We start from the raw sequence: 15,730 nt of genomic DNA, 5'->3' as shown, positions 1-15,730 counted from the left end.
ACTGGCACTTGAATTGAGAAATAAGTGAGCAACTGGACTTCTTTCTTCTTGGTTAGAAATGTTTCGCTACTCATCCAAGCAGCTTAGCAACATGTTTCTAACCATGAAGAAAGAAGTCCAGTTGACATTATTCAATCTTCAGATACCTGAACATTCACTCACTGGCCACTTCATTAGGCACACCTGTGCAATCTAATGCCATGAATTCTATCTAATGCGTTATAAGAAGAGGTGGTACTAAAGTTTAAACCCCCTCATTCATTTTAAATAGGGTGGCCAAGACATTAGAACCACCTCTTACATAAGATAAGATAATCCAGTACGACTCCACTATCCACTATGACCTCAATAATAAACAGAGAGAAGAACTATCACCTTTCTAACAGTTTCAACTTAAAAATAGAGAAATTATAACGCTGTAAAAGTAGAACTCAAGGCAGAGCCACAGTATTGGATTGCGTTAGACACAAACTCAACATAACACAACTCAACAGCATTAAGGATCAAAGCCTCCAAGCTCATCATATAGTTGAATTCTGAATGTATATATTTTTCTCAATTCCGTGTTTTTGTTAAATTGCTAGAAATAAATATAATTTCAGTACAGAGACACCTCATCTCGTTTTAGAATCTTGATATTTGTGACGTTCACATTTCGTTCACACATCACATTTTATGAACAATAAAGGCAGAAAACCAGGGAAAACAGTCCCAAGACTTTTTCTTGTGACTGAGTAGTTTGTGTATGGTGGGTTTGTTACTTTTTATGTTAGTGTGTGCATACACTCACAGATCTACTTGCTCCTGATTGGCCAGATGAGTGACTAATAGTGTAATGTGGAGAGTTGGGACCGGGATCATGGCTTTGGCCAATCGAGGCTCTTTCTGAAGCACCGCCTCTTGGACTTCAATCACACCTGAGTTTATCTGTCATTGGACAAATTATTTCAATCATCAGTGGGGTGAGTTATAATAAGGTAAATAAGGGCACAGACAGTAATTGTTTATTCCTTCTCGTCTTTTCCCACCACTTGTCTCCCTCCAAGAAATAGCCTGACAATTATGAGCTGAGGTAATAAGATGAGGGGAAACAATCAAAAAGAGGTGAAAACTGAGGTAGCCACAAACGATGACCATGACTGAATTAATATCCATTTACATTAACTTTTTGGTCTAGCATTAAGGTAAATTAATCATTTTCCTTATTACTTCAAACTGTATAAAATGAGGCTCACTCATCACACTGAATTAAACATTAGTCTGGAGAGAACAGTCTCTTTACAAAAAGAGAATTTAAAAGGGGTTTCTATAAACCTACCATATTTAAAGGTTCATAGACATCAGTGCATGTTTACGCCCAAAAGGAAAAAGAAAAAAAAACCCTAAACCCAGAACATTAGTCCCAATATTTTCCCACAACATGCAGACACCAACCTAGAAATCCATGATGTGTCACACATAACACCCATCCATAGCAATACCCCATGTTAATAATGATAACCTTATTAAAACAATGTTCTAAACTGGAACTTCTTTCCATGACACATGTACAAACTGCTTTTATATAGTTCCCTGTTAATTTGGCAGATATGTACAGCCTATAATTTAAAACCATGAGTGTGAAAGGAAATTTCGTCTCTACACTTTAGAAAAAACTAATTTTCCCTATTTTCTAACCGAGGCCGACCAGGATAGGTTCTTTGGACTTTGCATCCTAAAATGGGTGTACATAATTATGCAGCGATTTTATCAAAGGAATTCTAAAATAAAGCAAAAGTCAAACTGATACACATACAAAAAAATAATTCCTTACCTCTGTGTTAGTGATAGGGATTGAAAGAAAATAGTTGGGTCGCTGGCTTGTTCTCTTTTTTTTCTTATTGTCTCCATCCTCCTCACTTTCCACTCGTCCGGCAACGTCTCCTCTCTTCCTTTTTCTTTTCTTCTGTGTTGACTCTGGGTTGGGAACTACAGAAGATTGTCAAAATAGGGTTTTACATTGAAATATAAAATCACAGTCAAGAAGTCAACAATACAGCTAGATGACCACTCTGTCAGCCACTAGATTGCAGCACAACATTGCTGGTTACTAAATCAGATTGGTCAGCTTGTATTTCCCTACTAGTACAAACAATTCTAACTTAAAATTTAAACAAGTAGAAATTATATAAAGAATGCACATACATCCTAGCTCCTTCCATGTGGTGGGGCTGGTCAGAGCAAATGGGAGTTCTAACATCAAGCTCTCCAAAGAATCAGCAGATTTGAGCTTTTTCTTCATCAACTTCTTCTTTTCACTTCTTGTCTTTCTCTTTTTCTTCTTCTTCTCATTTAACCCTATAAGAGATTACAATAAACAGATATAGTTTATAGGGAAAAACATGGGTGGGAAAACTCACAGGAGGAGTATATGTGCATACAGTGACTAGATATATGAATTATGGTTCAAGAACACAATCAATCCCCATCTGAGCGACACACTAATTAATTGCTCAATATTATTACCGATGGTTTTATCACAAACATAGACAACTAAAGGCAGTAAGCTTTGTATCTGATAACTTTTTCACATTTTTCACTTGACTTTTACAAATTATTACTGTAATAAAATATAGTGCATACAGATATAGTATGAAATTACATGTGCAATTAAGTGGGATTAAAGGTGTAAAAAAGCTGCTTTATCTCCGTGAGCATATTCAAAAGTGATATTTTATTATAAGGATAATTAATACTAAGGTACACCCGAATTCAAATCAGGTACAGCAATACAACAAACCACTTTCTGTGAACTTAAGCAATTGTATTCAAGGAATAACTTGAGGCAAGTAAATGTGATAAATGTGATAATAAATGGGATACAATGTTTTTTGGATTTTTATAAGAATATAATAAAGACATTTGAATGAAGTCATTACTAGCTTCGACTGTTTATCACACAGAGGCAGCATGTGCCACTGTGTATGCAAAATTTTAAATTATGTGAAAACAGGCTAAAGGTGCTATATGGAAAACACTGTCATTACTTCAGACAGTTACTTCTACTCACTAGTGTCAGCAACCCCCTGCTGGACATCAGCAGTCCCCTGCTGAGCTTCAGCAGTCATCTGGCCTGGAGACATCACCGTCTGCTTCAGTTTCTCATCTTTCATCTCACTCTTCTGTCCAGACACAACTTCATCAGCACCAACCTCGTCTTCCTCGCCTTCATCGGAAGCAACGATAACTGTCTCTTTGCCACAGGTGATACTAGCTGGCTGCATATGGCGATTCATTACTTGATACCAACAGAGCCGTGTTAAAGCCTGAAACAGAGAAGAAGTGTATAATTTGGTGTCACCAAAGCTGAGAAAAGTTAAAGACAGAATTATCGCATTTTACCATTAATTTACCTTATTTACGGACCGGTGTGCAAATGGCTTAAGCTCGCTGGCTTTTAAATAATTGTTTGCAATTATGGGACGCAGGCACCCAGGCGATAGTTCACTGACAAAAACAATCCTCTGTAAACACACACTTTCTGAACATGTCAACCTGAAGCTCAACAGGACGCGCTCGAGAAGCATGACACGAGTGTAACCAACTTTAAAGTAAAAACAGTTGGCTAATTGAAGAAACATGAGCTAGAGCTAACTCCAGCTAACGACAGTTGCAAAATGAAAAAAAAAAATACTTCGGTGATCTTCAGGACATTTACCTACTAGTAATACTGAATATCAACTTCTCTTTGAGTTGAAATAAACCTAACAGCCACACTGCATGTGTTGAGCAAACTAGCTTTTACATTGCTATTTGTCTCTAACGTATTTACCAATCAGTTACCAATACTAATCAGCAAAAGTAACCGGAAAATAATTTTAACAACGCGGCCCCATGCTGACGGTGCAAAAAGTTAACTGGAAAACGTTTTCCAAGAAAATGTGCCCGCAAAACACAAAAACATTTAAAGCTAGGCTAATTTCCAGCGTAAACCGGAAGCAGCTTTTTGTAAACAACATCAAACTTCCGGTGTATATATTCAGAGGACATTTTAATCCTAAATCAACGAATACAAATTTTTAAATCAATGTCTTTTTTATTCTCTTGATCTTTTTCGCGTTTCTGAAGGCGAACCATTACTTGTAATTACATCTGGAATTCTTTACAAAAGACACCTTACTACGGAAGCCGAGAATGGCCATGAATTCAATTACGCTTTTCTTGTGCCGTTATCTCGCGGTAACGGAGTTATAACCTCTTTAAACAAAACGGCTAATAGTATCCATGACCTTTATCGGCTTTCAAAGACATTTTGAGCAAAAGTTTTTGTTTTTTGAGGGTGAAATTAATGGTCACTGAGGCATATAGTTTAAACAACACTCAACTACTTAAGTTTGGATAAATATACCTGAAATATAAATTACAAAGATGGGCAGAAAGTCAACACTAAACAGTACATCTGTCATTACGACTTCAAAATTCATCCAAACTAAATTTATGTAAAACACAGTTTGGCCCTAATGTCAACTTAAAAGAAAAAAAAAACTTTCTTTCAGTGGTTTCGATCCCCAGTCCCGGCTATATGTCGGCGACACTGAACTCACGGGATAAGCTGAAAGGACAAAAAAAAAAGAAAAAAAAAGTGCTAGGCTATAGAAGTGTTTTGGTCTATAGTATGTTGGAAGTGTACATCAAGTATCAAGATGTACTGAAGCGAACTGTCCCTAGTTCACATATTTACTTTCAAAGCTTTGACTTGCACTTATTATTTTGATATTTTTATTGAAGTTAAAATTTAGAGACTATACATAAGCCATGCTACTATACTTAATAAATACATACAATTGTATAAAATATAAATAAAGGATGACAAGAACTTGGGTTACACTCACACTTGCATTTTATTAAATCATCACACCTTAATGTTTTTTGGACCCTGATATTTACAATACAGCAAAAATGTTCATTAACTCTTTTTTCTTAGTTTCAGAAAAAGTACATCTTAGCGCTATTACTGAGTTTTTCTGTTTTTTGCACTCTCACATACTGTAGATACTGTAACACCAAAAAATAAATTAAGAAAGGGTAAATTATAGCCTCACTGTTTTCAAGGTACAGGCTTATTTGCAGCCATAACTTTGATGCCTGATTATGGTGTACTGAGCATTTTAATACCATAAAATTGCAGAGAGGAGGGTAAACAATGCTATGCTTTATGTACACCATGAACAGCATTGGATGGTTGTCAGTTCTCAGTTGCTTACAATGTGCAGATCCATTTCACGCTATCACTAGCACATATGCAATACATACTTAAATGTGCTTTTTGCAACTGCAGAACTGAACATCCTATTATTGAAATCCCCTCTAATATAAATGATCATATTATAACTTACTCAATAGCAGCTGTTGCTTGGCTTAACAATTTTTATTTTCTATTGGAAAATATGAACCAAAAGCACAAGTTAAACGATGTGGCTTAACAAATTCAATTAGTGAAAATGTCTATAGTACTCTTGTGAAGTTACTTACATTATCATTGTTGTTAGATTGTTTTTTCCCTCCTAATGCAGTACATTTAATATGTTGTTGTGATAGAAATTACAATACCACCCTTACCACAGTAACCACTGCCAATTTTCTTAAGTGTACTAGCTGGTATTTGTACTGCTTCCATTGTAATAGGCATGTTTAAAGGACAAACTATGTTGTAGCAGACACTACTATCTTAACTTGTCATAATCTTATACTCCAGTAATTTGTTTTTAATCCCAGTGGCTGCGTTATTATTTTGCTGGCAGTCCAGCAATCCATTGGCTGTCTCATGGAAGAAAACGTCAATTTGCAGCACAACATTATAGCCATCACCCCACGTTTTCATAGTGGATGTGTTCCTGGCTACAGGTATGTGGTGCATCAACACCAGGATAATAGGTTTATCACCTGTGGACAAGAGGAGACATAGACTGAGGCAGAGCGAGACAATGGTAAACAATACTATATCCGCAGGCACAAACATGTACATAGGTGACGTGTCCTTTTAGAATAATGGGAAGTCATCTTAAAAGGATAAGGTAGTGTTTTGACTGAGATTCAGCGATTTGTTTGTGCTATATAAACTTCATTTAATATTAATGAATATGTGGATACATTAACATTAGTTTTAAAACCTTTATTCTCAAGCTTAAAATTAATATAATGAGAAGTATAACTGGAAAAAAATGCAATATGCTCTAAATTACATAAAACATTTTGTTTTACCTTCAACATCATGCATGGCTGCTTGAACATCTGTACCAACACGGGAAATAATAGGACAGAAAACAATGATGATGAGGTAATTCTGATTGCTCGGGCTGTCTTCACGATTAACACGTACTAAGTCGCAATCGTGACTCATGGCCTTTACTTTTTCCAGAAGCTGCAGATGAGCATTAAAAGTCACACCGGTGACCAACATCTTGTACGTAACTGTGCCTGAAAAAAAAACTTACAACTTAGTGAGAGACACAGGATTAATTAAATTATAAATTATGTAAAAATCATACATTTAGTCATTGAAAAGACCTGATTAAATAAGAACAACAATAAAAGACTAGCTGTGCAGAGGGTGACAATGCAGCTAAATCCACTTATGTTACATTACATTAGAGTCAATTTTACATATAGTCCAGTGATACCATAATTTATTATAACATCTAGTAACATCATGACAGTGTGAAGTGTAAGAAAGTTAGATTTACCTTTTTTTTGTGGTGTTACGCTATAGGATAGGGTTGAGAAAGGAAACCACGATCTTTTACCTAAAAAATTAACCATGAAATAGCATTAAGCACTTACATGTATTGATCGCAAATACTTATATATGAAAATCAACTTTAAAATAAATTACATTTCAGTTATAAAAGAATGAGACCATTATTAAACCTAATATAAAAACAAATTGAACAGATGTCTTGAGATTATGAAGCAGAATAATTTTACATTCACCTTGTTGCTGATAACCACTATTCTGACTGCAGTGGGCTTCTATTGGAACAGAGGTGGCTGAGGTACCTGTACCTGACAAAGAACCTGTTAAATACAATAGTATAATGCATTTAGCTCTCACAATAAAAAGACCAAGCAAAAAAAAAAAACATATGGATAAATGCCTAATAAACCATGTGAAATATGGTAAAGATATTCATTTGTTAAACTAAAGGTACTTTAACTGACATATTCCAGAGTTTGTGATTGTATTCAGATTCTTCAGTGAGGTATAGGACATGAGTCATGTGATGTCTCTTCCCTGTTTTGAAATATCTCTGTACCTCTATGACGTTGATAATGTTTTTAAGCTAAAACTGTTGGAGGCAAGTTGAAACTAAGGTTGCCCTTTAAAATGTTATGATATTAAAATAAAATAAAGCTGGATTAAAACCTCTGTTGGCCTTGAGATCTGACAAATTTTTGTTGAGATTCTCCAGCAGACTAATATGAGCATCAAGGGAGGTCTGAACATTTTTCACTTGGGTGCTGATGTCCTTCAGGATTTGGAGGTGTGTAGCCAAGACCTCATCATTCATTTGAGCAGCTGGAGGGAGAATGATTGTTTGTGGATCATTAGAATTTGGAAACAGAAACATTTAATAAATAAAAACACAAACTAACATACATGTCACATGAGAGTGAGAACATAACTGATAGACATGCTGTACATACAATGTGAACATTCTTTTGGGATGTACTCATTCATGTCTTTAAGAAGCAAATCAATCGGCTTCTGAAACAAAAATACAAAACGGAACAATGTTAAAAGTTAATTTTACTTGTTTATCGTACAATTCCTAATAAACAAATATACATGTATATGAATTTTCTTGAGCCCCAGTCAGACCTCTCACCTCACCTGCTTTTGTATTATTTCAAAGATTTTTCTTCTAAGTTTAAGTTTCTCGATTCCAGGAAACAACTCATTTAGGTCTGTGCGAGTCAGTGACTGGATCTCAGAGTCAGTGCTGAAACCTGCATCTGCAAGTGCAGGGTGGGATGGTGGACAAGTGCCAAGAACATTTTGTTTAAATTGATCATTTTCACTTTCATTAATATTTTTTTTTCCCCCTTTAGTTTACAGCTTAATATGGTGTAAGTGCCTGTGAGATTAGATATCTAAACGCTAACCCCGGCTTTTAGGGTTGTAAAGTGAACTATATGCTGGTAAATTGCAGCAGAAATGGACACTTACCGAACAGTACTTTGGCTGCAGTCTTGCTGGTGGATCTTATTTCGTCAAATAAAACAGACATGACTTCAACTGGAGAAAAAGAATTAACAGACTGAAAAAGGTAATGTCAATTTACACACAAACCCATATATCGTTGTGATGATACTTATTGAAATATTGCATTTCCTTCACCATGGTACCCGAATCTAAATCTTATTTGAATCCTAACTCTCAATCCAGTCTTAACTATCTGGGCGTCTCTATGTAGAAAGTAGAAGACACGCACGACACTGTCGATGGCGTTAACTGTGCACTGTCATGTTTTTGTTTTGTTTTTTTTTAGATTTAGACACAAAATCATTTTATAAAATGGAAACAGAACTGACCTTGAAACCAATCGAGTCGCGAAAGAGATCTTTGGCGAAAATAGTGTCACAGCCAGCCTTACAGTTAAGACGATCAGAAAGTGAAAGCTAAGGAAAAAAATTACTTCCTCATCTCGTGACGTAAAGCACGATTGAAACGATCATTGGTCGGTAGAGGTAGAGCGGGTGACTAACGTCTGGATAACTGAGTAAAACTGGGATCGTATTTAGAGTGAGGAAGTAACAAAAGTAGAAACACAGGCATCAGCTGCATCAGCTCCTAACAACATCATTATAATTTAATACTTAAAAAAATATGCAATTACTCATTAAAAATTACTGGTTATTGTATTTTTTTCAAAAATTTCTATAAAACAGAAAAATATTTTTAAATGAAAAAAAAGGGCAAAATTGTAGCTTTCCTAGTTGGGTGGTGTTGGTAGTGCAGTCTCTCTCTAATTCTCTAAGTTTAACTTTAAGGCTTAGTAAAGCCCTGACATGTTTTGGCCATAATGTTTTAAATTCTGTTCCTGACATTGAAAACTGATTTGCACATAGCAGCAAAGTTGCTCAGTATTTTTAGCATATATATTTTATATTATTTAAAGTTAGGTGGTTTATTAATATTCAAATCATTATGAGGTATGTTTATGTCCAACAAACTATAAATGTCATAAATTCCAGAATCTTCCATGGTTGGGGGAAAGGCACCCTCTGGTGGGTAGTGATAATCATTTGAACTAATTAGTATCCTGACCTGTGCAGCTGAAGCCAGAAGTAAAAGTGAGGGTCACAAATACCAAGAAAAGTACTTGGTATAGTAGTTGGTAGAGTGTCGTTATTTAGTGTCTGATTATTTAAAGAAGCGCTGACCATTATTCTTAAAAAAAGATGTTTAGTAAAAAATGTTTAGTATGCCTTGAGTAAATAATATTAATCTTGTAATAATAAGTAAATACAGCTCACAGTGTAAAGGTATTTGTTTGTATGATTTGTTAGTTCTTTAGAATCACATAACACTAGAGTGTTGGAAAGGTTAGTGCTGCGGCCGCACAGCTAGATGGTTTTGGATTTGCATCCCTAACTGACCGTGGCCTTTCTATGTGGAGTTTGGATGTTCTCCCTGGGCTTGGACAGTTTATCCTAATTTTATTTTTTTTATTTGACCTAAATTTTGTTAACTCTGTGTCCCAAGTTTGAATCCCTGGCCAGATGTGGCCTTCCTTTAAGAAGTTTACATGTTCTCCCTGTGGTTGCGTGGGTTTCCTCCCACAGTCCAAAGACATGCATATTATGTTAATTGGTGACTCTAAACTGCCCATAGGTGGAAGTGAATATGAGTATTTGTCTTGTTTTGACCCTAAGATAGATTGGCGACCTGTCCAGGGTAGACAGCTGGGATAGGCTCCAGCCTGCGAACCTACACAGGAGTATCGGTTACAGATAATGGATGGATGGATGAATCAGTTGGTCCTGCTTACCAGTGTAATTCACGCTGGTACAGCAGAGTACCTTTGCCGGGTACCTTTGACCTTTCAGACTGCAGCTAATTAGAGAGCTTTGTCACTACAGGTTCTGCCTGCCCAGCTTGTCTAGCAGTGGCATTGAGTGTCAATATGTTCATACATGTGCCAAATCCACCAGGGAGCAGCACAGTACACCAGTTTTTTTGTTTGTTTGTTTTTGTTACTACATTTCAATGTAATCTGTGCAAATGTAAATTCAAGATCAAAATTGTAAAGAGAATCTGCACAGTTTTTAGTATGTCGAACAAAGTTCAAATCTAAGCCCATTTCCTTGCTTTACACGTGATGTCTCTAAATGCTTTGCCTCTGCTGTATGTAGTTGTGTGTTTTCTGCCTGCTTGTCTGCAGATTTGATATAAATGATCATATTATAACTTACTCAATAGCAGCTGTTAAGTAGCAAAGATTAGTAAGAGTGAAGTGAGGAGGACATTGAAGAGGATGAAGAGTGGAAAGGCAGTTGGTCCTGATGACATACCTGTGGAGGTATGGAAGTGTCTAGGAGAGGTGGCAGTAGAGTTTTTGACTAGTTTGTTTAACAAGATCTTGGAGAGTGAGAGGATGCCAGAGGACTGGAGGAAAAGTGTACTGGTACCAATTTTTAAGAACAAGGGAGATGCGCAGAGCTGTGGCAACTACAGAGGAATAAAGCTGATGAGTCACACAATGAAGTTGTGGGAAAGAGTAGTGGAAGCTCGGCTAAGGGCAGAGGTGAACATTTGTGAGCAGCAATATGGTTTCATGCCTAGAAAGAGTACAACAGATGCAGTATTTGCTTTGAGGACGCTGATGGAGAAGTACAGAGAGGGTCATAGGGAGTTGCATTGTGTCTTCGTAGATTTAGAAAAAGCGTATGACAGGGTGCCGAGAGAGGAGCTGTGGTATTGTATGAGGACGTCTGGAGTGGCAGAGAAGTATGTTAGAGTGGTGCAGGACATGTATGAGAGCTGTAAGACAGTGGTGAGGTGTGCTGTAGGTGTGACAGAGGAGTTCAAGGTGGAGGTGGGTCTGCATCAAGGATCGGCTTTGAGCCCCTTCTTGTTTGCTCTGGTGATGGACAGACTGACAGATGAGGTTAGACAAGAATCTCCCTGGACTATGATGTTTGCAGATGACATTGTTATTTGTAGTGAGAGCAGGGAGCAGGTGGAGGAAAATCTAAAGAAGTGGAGGTCTGCTCTGGAAAACAGAGGAATGAAGCTTAGCCGCAGCAAGACAGAATACATGTGTGTGAATGAGAGGGACCCAGGTGGAACGGTGAGGTTACAGGGAGCAGAGGTGAAGAAGGTGCAGGACTTTAAGTATTTAGGGTCAACGGTTCAGAGCAACGGTGAGTGTGGAAAAGAGGTGAAGAGGCGAGTGCAGGCAGGTTGGAACGGGTGGAGAAAAGTGTCAGGTGTGTTGTGTGATAAAAGAGTATCAGCGAGAATGAAAGGAAAGGTGTTCAAGACGGTGGTGAGACCAGCAATGTTGTTCGGCTTAGAGACTGTTGCACTGAAGAAAAGACAGGAGGCAGAGCTGGAGGTTGCAGAGCTTAAGATGTTGAGGTTCTCTTTGGGAGTGACGAGGATGGACAGGATCAGGAATGAGTACATCAGAGGGACAGCTCATGTTAGATGTTTTGGAGATAAAGTCAGAGAGGCCAGATTGAGGTGGTTTGGACATGAGAAAGTGTGAATATATCGGTAGAAGGATGCTGAGGTTGGAGCTGCCAGGCAGGAGGTCTAGAGGAAGACCAAAGAGGAGATTTATGGATGTAGTGAGGGAGGGCATGAAGTTAGTTGGTGTGAGTGAAGAGGATGCAGAGGACAGAGTTAGATGGAGGCACATAATTCGCTGTGGCGACCCCTGAAAGGGAGCAGCCGAAAGGAAAAGAAGAAGACTCAATAGCAGCTGTTGCTTGGCTTAACAATTTTTATTTTCTATTGGAAAATATGAACCAAAAACACAAGTTAAACGATGTGGCTTAACAAATTCAATTAGTGAAAATGTCTATAGTACTCTTGTGAAGTTACTTTCATTATCATTGTTGTTAGATTTTTTTTTTCCCTCCTAATGCAGTACATTTAATATGTTGTTGTGATAGAAATTACAATACCACCCTTACCACAGTAACCACTGCCAATTTTCTTAAGTGTACTAGCTGGTATTTGTACTGCTTCCATTGTAATAGGCATGTTTAAAGGACAAACTATGTTGTAGCAGACACTACTATCTTAACTTGTCATAATCTTATACTCCAGTAATTTGTTTTTAATCCCAGTGGCTGCGTTATTATTTTGCTGGCAGTCCAGCAATCCATTGGCTGTCTCATGGAAGAAAACGTCAATTTGCAGCACAACATTATAGCCATCACCCCACGTTTTCATAGTGGATGTGTTCCTGGCTACAGGTATGTGGTGCATCAACACCAGGATAATAGGTTTATCACCTGTGGACAAGAGGAGACATAGACTGAGGCAGAGCGAGACAATGGTAAACAATACTATATCCACAGGCACAAACATGTACATAGGTGACGTGTCCTTTTAGAATAATGGGAAGTCATCTTAAAAGGATAAGGTAGTGTTTTGACTGAGATTCAGCGATTTGTTTGTGCTATATAAACTTCATTTAATATTAATGAATATGTGGATACATTAACATTAGTTTTAAAACCTTTATTCTCAAGCTTAAAATTAATATAATGAGAAGTATAACTGGAAAAAAATGCAATATGCTCTAAATTACATAAAACATTTTGTTTTACCTTCAACATCATGCATGGCTGCTTGAACATCTGTACCAACACGGGAAATAATAGGACAGAAAACAATGATGATGAGGTAATTCTGATTGCTCGGGCTGTCTTCACGATTAACACGTACTAAGTCGCAATCGTGACTCATGGCCTTTACTTTTTCCAGAAGCTGCAGATGAGCATTAAAAGTCACACCGGTGACCAACATCTTGTACGTAACTGTGCCTGAAAAAAAAACTTACAACTTAGTGAGAGACACAGGATTAATTAAATTATAAATTATGTAAAAATCATACATTTAGTCATTGAAAAGACCTGATTAAATAAGAACAACAATAAAAGACTAGCTGTGCAGAGGGTGACAATGCAGCTAAATCCACTTATGTTACATTACATTAGAGTCAATTTTACATATAGTCCAGTGATACCATAATTTATTATAACATCTAGTAACATCATGACAGTGTGAAGTGTAAGAAAGTTAGATTTACCTTTTTTTTGTGGTGTTACGCTATAGGATAGGGTTGAGAAAGGAAACCACGATCTTTTACCTAAAAAATTAACCATGAAATAGCATTAAGCACTTACATGTATTGATCGCAAATACTTATATATGAAAATCAACTTTAAAATAAATTACATTTCAGTTATAAAAGAATGAGACCATTATTAAACCTAATATAAAAACAAATTGAACAGATGTCTTGAGATTATGAAGCAGAATAATTTTACATTCACCTTGTTGCTGATAACCACTATTCTGACTGCAGTGGGCTTCTATTGGAACAGAGGTGGCTGAGGTACCTGTACCTGACAAAGAACCTGTTAAATACAATAGTATAATGCATTTAGCTCTCACAATAAAAAGACCAAGCAAAAAAAAAAAACATATGGATAAATGCCTAATAAACCATGTGAAATATGGTAAAGATATTCATTTGTTAAACTAAAGGTACTTTAACTGACATATTCCAGAGTTTGTGATTGTATTCAGATTCTTCAGTGAGGTATAGGACATGAGTCATGTGATGTCTCTTCCCTGTTTTGAAATATCTCTGTACCTCTATGACGTTGATAATGTTTTTAAGCTAAAACTGTTGGAGGCAAGTTGAAACTAAGGTTGCCCTTTAAAATGTTATGATATTAAAATAAAATAAAGCTGGATTAAAACCTCTGTTGGCCTTGAGATCTGACAAATTTTTGTTGAGATTCTCCAGCAGACTAATATGAGCATCAAGGGAGGTCTGAACATTTTTCACTTGGGTGCTGATGTCCTTCAGGATTTGGAGGTGTGTAGCCAAGACCTCATCATTCATTTGAGCAGCTGGAGGGAGAATGATTGTTTGTGGATCATTAGAATTTGGAAACAGAAACATTTAATAAATAAAAACACAAACTAACATACATGTCACATGAGAGTGAGAACATAACTGATAGACATGTTGTACATACAATGTGAACATTCTTTTGGGATGTACTCATTCATGTCTTTAAGAAGCAAATCAATCGGCTTCTGAAACAAAAATACAAAACGGAACAATGTTAAAAGTTAATTTTACTTGTTTATCGTACAATTCCTAATAAACAAATATACATGTATATGAATTTTCTTGAGCCCCAGTCAGACCTCTCACCTCACCTGCTTTTGTATTATTTCAAAGATTTTTCTTCTAAGTTTAAGTTTCTCGATTCCAGGAAACAACTCATTTAGGTCTGTGCGAGTCAGTGACTGGATCTCAGAGTCAGTGCTGAAACCTGCATCTGCAAGTGCAGGGTGGGATGGTGGACAAGTGCCAAGAACATTTTGTTTAAATTGATCATTTTCACTTTCATTAATATTTTTTTTTCCCCCTTTAGTTTACAGCTTAATATGGTGTAAGTGCCTGTGAGATTAGATATCTAAACGCTAACCCTGGCTTTTAGGGTTGTAAAGTGAACTATATGCTGGTAAATTGCAGCAGAAATGGACACTTACCGAACAGTACTTTGGCTGCAGTCTTGCTGGTGGATCTTATTTCGTCAAATAAAACAGACATGACTTCAACTGGAGAAAAAGAATTAACAGACTGAAAAAGGTAATGTCAATTTACACACAAACCCATATATCGTTGTGATGATACTTATTGAAATATTGCATTTCCTTCACCATGGTACCCGAATCTAAATCTTATTTGAATCCTAACTCTCAATCCAGTCTTAACTATCTGGGCGTCTCTATGTAGAAAGTAGAAGACACGCACGACACTGTCGATGGCGTTAACTGTGCACTGTCATGTTTTTGTTTTGTTTTTTTTTAGATTTAGACACAAACTCATTTTATAAAATGGAAACAGAACTGACCTTGAAACCAATCGAGTCGCGAAAGAGATCTTTGGCGAAAATAGTGTCACAGCCAGCCTTACAGTTAAGACGATCAGAAAGTGAAAGCTAAGGAAAAAAATTACTTCCTCATCTCGTGACGTAAAGCACGATTGAAACGATCATTGGTCGGTAGAGGTAGAGCGGGTGACTAACGTCTGGATAACTGAGTAAAACTGGGATCGTATTTAGAGTGAGGAAGTAACAAAAGTAGAAACACAGGCATCAGCTGCATCAGCTCCTAACAACATCATTATAATTTAATACTTAAAAAAATATGCAATTACTCATTAAAAATTACTGGTTATTGTATTTTTTTCAAAAATTTCTATAAAACAGAAAAATATTTTTAAATGAAAAAAAAGGGCAAAATTGTAGCTTTCCTAGTTGGGTGGTGTTGGTAGTGCAGTCTCTCTCTAATTCTCTAAGTTTAACTTTAAGGCTTAGTAAAGCCCTGACATGTTTTGGCCATAATGTTTTAAATTCTGTTCCTGACATTGAAAACTGATTTGCACATAGCAGCAAAGTTGCTCAGTATTTTTAGCATATATATTTT

At 36.6% G+C, this 15,730-nt stretch overlaps 3 protein-coding genes across 7 annotated transcripts in view; all 3 read right to left on the bottom strand.

Annotated features, from left to right (window-relative positions):
* LOC137102262 (A-kinase anchor protein 7) overlaps window positions 1-4,733 on the bottom strand; it is a 37,427-nt gene extending 32,694 nt beyond the window's left edge. Inside the window, exons 1-5 of one of the 3 annotated variants that reach the window (XR_010911215.1) lie at window positions 3,393-4,733; window positions 3,050-3,305; window positions 2,185-2,337; window positions 1,814-1,968; window positions 791-927 (exon numbers count right to left, since the gene is read on the bottom strand). Coding sequence is in view for 2 of the 3 variants with exons in the window: in XM_067481571.1 (XP_067337672.1) it covers window positions 791-927; window positions 1,814-1,968; window positions 2,185-2,337; window positions 3,050-3,305; window positions 3,393-3,620 (929 nt within the window). In the remaining variant the exon portion in view is untranslated. The remainder of the gene's footprint in view (window positions 1-790; window positions 928-1,813; window positions 1,969-2,184; window positions 2,338-3,049; window positions 3,306-3,392) is intronic. The other 2 variants (XM_067481571.1, XM_067481572.1) reach the window with 2 other exon arrangements.
* Window positions 4,734-4,861: 128 nt separating this feature from the next.
* LOC137102263 (uncharacterized) lies at window positions 4,862-8,703 on the bottom strand. 2 transcript variants are annotated; one of them, XM_067481573.1, is made up of 9 exons: window positions 8,572-8,703; window positions 8,207-8,275; window positions 7,871-7,992; window positions 7,684-7,744; window positions 7,403-7,555; window positions 6,970-7,053; window positions 6,723-6,782; window positions 6,241-6,456; window positions 4,862-5,922 (listed from the first exon to the last, which is right to left on the bottom strand). In XM_067481573.1, the coding sequence occupies exons 2-9, from the start codon at window positions 8,265-8,267 to the stop codon at window positions 5,708-5,710; spliced, it is 972 nt and encodes a 323-aa protein (XP_067337674.1). In that variant the 5' UTR covers window positions 8,268-8,275; window positions 8,572-8,703; the 3' UTR covers window positions 4,862-5,707. The 2 variants fall into 2 exon arrangements, with proteins under 2 accessions (XP_067337674.1, XP_067337675.1); XM_067481574.1 differs by having other exon boundaries at window positions 6,970-7,041.
* Window positions 8,704-12,218: 3,515 nt separating this feature from the next.
* Window positions 12,219-15,288, bottom strand: LOC137102960 (uncharacterized). 2 transcript variants are annotated; one of them, XM_067482913.1, is made up of 9 exons: window positions 15,157-15,288; window positions 14,792-14,860; window positions 14,456-14,577; window positions 14,269-14,329; window positions 13,988-14,140; window positions 13,555-13,638; window positions 13,308-13,367; window positions 12,826-13,041; window positions 12,219-12,507 (listed from the first exon to the last, which is right to left on the bottom strand). In XM_067482913.1, the coding sequence occupies exons 2-9, from the start codon at window positions 14,850-14,852 to the stop codon at window positions 12,293-12,295; spliced, it is 972 nt and encodes a 323-aa protein (XP_067339014.1). In that variant the 5' UTR covers window positions 14,853-14,860; window positions 15,157-15,288; the 3' UTR covers window positions 12,219-12,292. The 2 variants fall into 2 exon arrangements, with proteins under 2 accessions (XP_067339014.1, XP_067339015.1); XM_067482914.1 differs by having other exon boundaries at window positions 13,555-13,626.
* Between the last annotated feature and the right edge of the window lie 442 nt (window positions 15,289-15,730).

Source organism: Channa argus, chromosome 17, assembly GCF_033026475.1.
Source record: "Channa argus isolate prfri chromosome 17, Channa argus male v1.0, whole genome shotgun sequence".
Taxonomy (NCBI): Eukaryota; Metazoa; Chordata; class Actinopteri; order Anabantiformes; family Channidae; genus Channa; species Channa argus.
Note: the sequence above shows the minus strand (reverse complement) of the source record. Positions and strands in the feature narration are given on the sequence as shown.